The sequence below is a fragment of the Trifolium pratense genome, linkage group LG5 (genome assembly GCF_020283565.1).
Source record: "Trifolium pratense cultivar HEN17-A07 linkage group LG5, ARS_RC_1.1, whole genome shotgun sequence".
In the NCBI taxonomy this organism is placed as follows: domain Eukaryota; kingdom Viridiplantae; phylum Streptophyta; class Magnoliopsida; order Fabales; family Fabaceae; genus Trifolium; species Trifolium pratense.
Genome location: NC_060063.1, coordinates 10780234 through 10785048, shown reverse-complemented (window position 1 = coordinate 10785048; position 4815 = coordinate 10780234). Strand labels below are relative to the sequence as shown.

General features: G+C 27.4%; 1 protein-coding gene across 1 annotated transcript; it reads right to left on the bottom strand.

Annotated features, from left to right (window-relative positions):
• Window positions 1-1292: 1292 nt before the first annotated feature.
• Window positions 1293-2365, bottom strand: LOC123884750 (transcription factor bHLH146-like). The gene has a single exon (XM_045933939.1). The coding sequence runs from the start codon at window positions 1897-1899 to the stop codon at window positions 1372-1374; it is 528 nt and encodes a 175-aa protein (XP_045789895.1). The 5' UTR covers window positions 1900-2365; the 3' UTR covers window positions 1293-1371.
• Between the last annotated feature and the right edge of the window lie 2450 nt (window positions 2366-4815).

Below are 4815 nucleotides of genomic sequence, written 5' to 3'. Positions count from 1 at the left end.
CTTTTTGTCTGAAACAATGCTTTGTTGAAATGACATTATTTTGATATTTTTGAAACAATGCTTTGTTTATACAACTTTCGTGACAAAATTTATTTTGTGGTTTAGTGAAGGTAAGAATTTTAATTTTTTTCCTATGCACTACCCTCAAATGTTAATTTTGTGATTGGAATAATTTTAAATTCAAACACAATATAATTAGAGGTGTCCTATCAAATCCTTTGTTTTTTTAATGAAACACACCCTAGAATCATAAACTAATAAGGCACATAAATTTGATGCCATAAAACATTTTATTTAAGCCGGTATTTATATTTTAAAAAGTCAAAATCCATATTAAAATTTGAACCTTCAACCACAGTTGAACTGAATACGTGAATGCGTCAAATTGTTTTACAGCAGAAAATAAATATTTCCAATCCATTATCTATTTTTTTTTTTTGACAGTTGAACTGACTACGTGAATGCGGCAAATTGTTTTACAGCAAAAAATAAATATTTCCAATCCATTATCCGTGCAATGCAAAATATTACTTTTTGATGTAAAGCTCAAACACAAAGAGGTCATGAAATTTCCCAAAAGCATATAATTAAATAACACTAGATCAAGGAGCATAATTCCACCACAATTTTCTCTGGTTCAAAAGAAAGAACATGAATATATAAACTTTCAATCAAACAATGAAATTTAAAATATGAGTTTATGATAAAAAGTTATTGGATTATGTAAGTGTGTATATATGTATTGTACTCTTGAACTTTGTAAAATTCTTAACTATGATTGTCTTTCAATGTATAAGGAGATTTACTTAACTTATCATTCTTCTTTAATTCTGTTGGTGTCAAAGCTATTAAAAACTAGCAAACTATATATACATACATATCAACTTCTATGTAAGTTTACATTATAACTACACTTCAAAATAAACATTCAAGTACCGGTGAGTTTATCTCAATTGGTAGGAAAATCGCATATATTATATAGGAGTTCAGCCTGGTTCGAATCCCGAATATTTAACTTATTCACCTTTAAAGTGGAATTTATAACTACTAGGTGATAAGACAAAAAAAAAATTCATTCAAAAATTAAGAAGAACAAAGGCATACACACATTAGATAATAAAAAATCTAAAATAATCTCTTCATTTAAATAATTGGATAACTTTTAAGTTAGTTTTATTCCTTAATTACCGGCCTTGATCCTCCAATAAACATGATTAATAATATATATAACTAAAAAATAGCACAAAATATACAAAGGTTGATTTGACAATATATATATTAATAAAAGTATATAACACATAAAACATATATTATACTTGTCTCATATAATTAAACAACAAAACATACATGATTATAATTAATTCAACTTGTCTAATCAGTGAGACACTTTAGAATATTCACCTGCATTTGCAAACAACTTACATAGCTCTCTAATTCACTCACCATTTGTTCATCACACATAATCTCTTCTCCACCTGGAATCAATTTTCTAAGACACCTCAATTGGTCATCCACAATCTCATTTTCTTCAACCAATTTTTTTTCCTCCAAAATCTTACTAGCCTCAAATTTTGAACAATTTTTCTTAGAAAAATCAAGTGGGCCCATGTCATTTTGTTGATAATTAATTCTTGATGAACCTTCACCACCATCTTTTTGAAGCTTTAATTTTAGAGCATTACTCCAAGCAAAACCTTGAGATGAAAAAACCATTGCCATGTCCACTTCATACTTGACAACATTTTCAACATTCTTGGCTTCTATAGAACTTCTTCTTTCCTTGATCTTCATCAAAGCTGGTGCTAAATAGTTAATATAGTTTCTACTAAATTTTGCTTGCATTACTTTGTTTGGTTCAACCGAATAAACGCGTTTGCGTTTATTTTGTTGGCCTTCCATAAAATCAAGAAAAATATTGGACAATATATATTTTCTGAATGGAAAGACGATATTTAATAAACAAAAATAAAAAATCTGAGTATCAGAGGTACTCCAACGCAATACAAAAAAACTACGAAAACCTAAATAAAACAATGACCAAAACTAGTTTGGAATTGATGGAATAAAAATTAATTACCCTTTTCCTATTAAAGAAGAAATTAAAGAATGTAAATAATTGTAGTGCAATAATATTGATGAGCAAAGAGGAAGAAGATGGAGAAGAATTCTTGATGATAATGGAATTGAAGTTGTAATAATTGATATATTAAAAAAAGAGAGTAAAGTAATGGGATATTGTAGTGGAAAGTGAAGGAATGAAATAGAGTTATAGTGGTTGCTTGTGTAAGCTATGATGAGGAGAATGAAGGCAAAAACAAGCTTTTGGGATGTGTTGGTTTTGATGAGTTACTCTCTTGAAATGAATTCAAGATATAGGCTTGAGAATCTCAAGTTGTAAAAATAATAATAAAATATATTATTTTTTTCATTACATGAGGGGGTCCCATTATACCAAATAATTGGTATGATAAAGATATTTAATTATACTATTTTATAAGTCTCATATAATTTGTGGTTTAAGGTAAATCACATGTTTAAAAGCTGTGATGTATGAGACAACAAATGGAACTTAATCAGATTACTATGTGAAAACAAACACACACATGAATAGATTGTGAACTAAGACTCATAAACCAACATATTATATAGTGTTTTTGTTTTACAAAAATCAAATATACTACTCACAAGTCACAACTATATAAAAATTAATCATTCATGTTGTATAGAATATAAATATTCTTTATTAATGCTATTATATTTTTAAACTTATAAAATTCATGCTTTTTTATATAATTTAAATTTGAAATTCTATTTAAGCTAGAAAGGACATGAATAGAAAGGACGTACGTTATCTTAACCAAAGATATACTTAAATACTCTATGATAATATATTAAAATAATTCAAAAATAAATATATATTATTAAAAGAATATAGTTAATAATTAGTAATTTTATATTATAAAGTGACAAATAATTTATTTTATTCGAGTAAAATCAAATAATCTCTTTTGGAGCACCATACTATATTCCTTCATATGATTTTTCCAACGGGTTTTACAAGTAAGGTTTTTAATGAAATAGTTGTGTCTTTTTTTTGAACAGCAAATATATATGAAATAGTTGTTTTCGTTAGCTCCGACTTGGGTATTGGCATAGTTGATGTTATGATGAGAGGGAGATAAATATTAATTGCATGCACACACGCACGAATTGAGAGTGATTATAAGAGTTAAGTCTATGGATCATATTTTAGTGCACTCGAAAATCAATGAACCACCATCAATAAATTTGAGGTTGTTTGATCAAAATCGATAATCTAATTTTCAACTTCTTTAAAGTTTAATATTAAATAAAATTAAAAATAAAATATTAAAATTTAAATCGTCTAATTTTAAATAAACGATTTAAAATTGGAGAAGTATCTAATATAATTCTATGAGTTTATAGGAAAATAAATAAGAGCACAAAGAATCAAAGATATGAGTGAAAGCAAAATAGTGGGAGTGGTCTATAAATTTAGAATGGCACATGGCCTCACATGCTTATTGCTTTTTTCACAACTACCCAAAGAAACGAACTTTCTTTCTTCTCTCCCATGTGCAACTAGAAAACAAAAACACTAAAACCCCACTATAAATGTACTCACATGACTCCACCAATTTAAGTGTGCTACTCTTTTCTCTTTGCATTTTCAGCCTCTCCCCTCCTTACAATTTTTTCTCCCTCATTTCAAATCAACCAGCTCATCCTATACTCCTACTACACTTTTCTTTTCCCCTTTCTTATGGAAATAGATTTTGTGTATGGTGTATGGTTTGTACAATTGCGGCGAGTATGTCAGAATTACGATGAATAATAATATATTTTTAAAAGAAAAAGAAACATAAAAATCATGTTTTAAGTTTAAAGTTACATGCCTTAACTCTAAGTTAGAATTATTTTAAAAACAAAATAAACTTAACCGATACTAGTATATCTATATGAGTACACGGGATATATCTATGATATTCTCGTCATCGTTCTCTTTGACATTAAATTGTATGATTCGAAAGAGTCTATTTGCTTCCTGCTGTTCGCTGGACGGAGTTGTTGGTTCTTGAATTAGTTCTATGTTGATGATTGATTTATTCATCAAAAAATAGATTTCTAATTAGTCTCTTAGACAGGGACGGACCTATGTTGTGGTGTGTGTGGGCTAGAGCCCCCACTATCATTTAGAGAAAATATATATACTACCTTATACTTTAAAAAAAAAATTCACACATAGAGATAAGATAATTTTACCTATTAACTATATGTACCCCACATATACAATAGAGGTAGACAAATATTTTGGTTTGTAAATGTAAGTTATCATTATAGTTTTTTTATTGTAACAAAATTATAAATAAATTTAAAAATGTTTGTCTTATTTGTTATTTTAGTTTTAGAATTTATTTTTAACTAGTCAAATTAATCATCAAAAGTATTTTTTGTTGATCAATTTAGTCAATTTATAATTGTTTGCTCCGTAAACTAATAACTCACAGTGCAACTCTTCAGAGAAGGTGGATAGAATCCTCCTACTAAGATGTTGAGTCCAGACTGATTTTGCATGTATGGATCGGAGTACCCCTTATACTCTCTTTAATAAAAAAATTGCTTAAAAAAAAACCTCAAATTGCAAATCCCTTGATGTTTTTTATTATTTTAGTTATTTATAAAGAGTGATATTTTTACAGAGATTATAAATCAGAAATTATTAACTATTTTTAGAATATGAAACTTTGTAGTCACAGGAAAAAATAAATTATAATGTGTAATTATGTTTTAAAA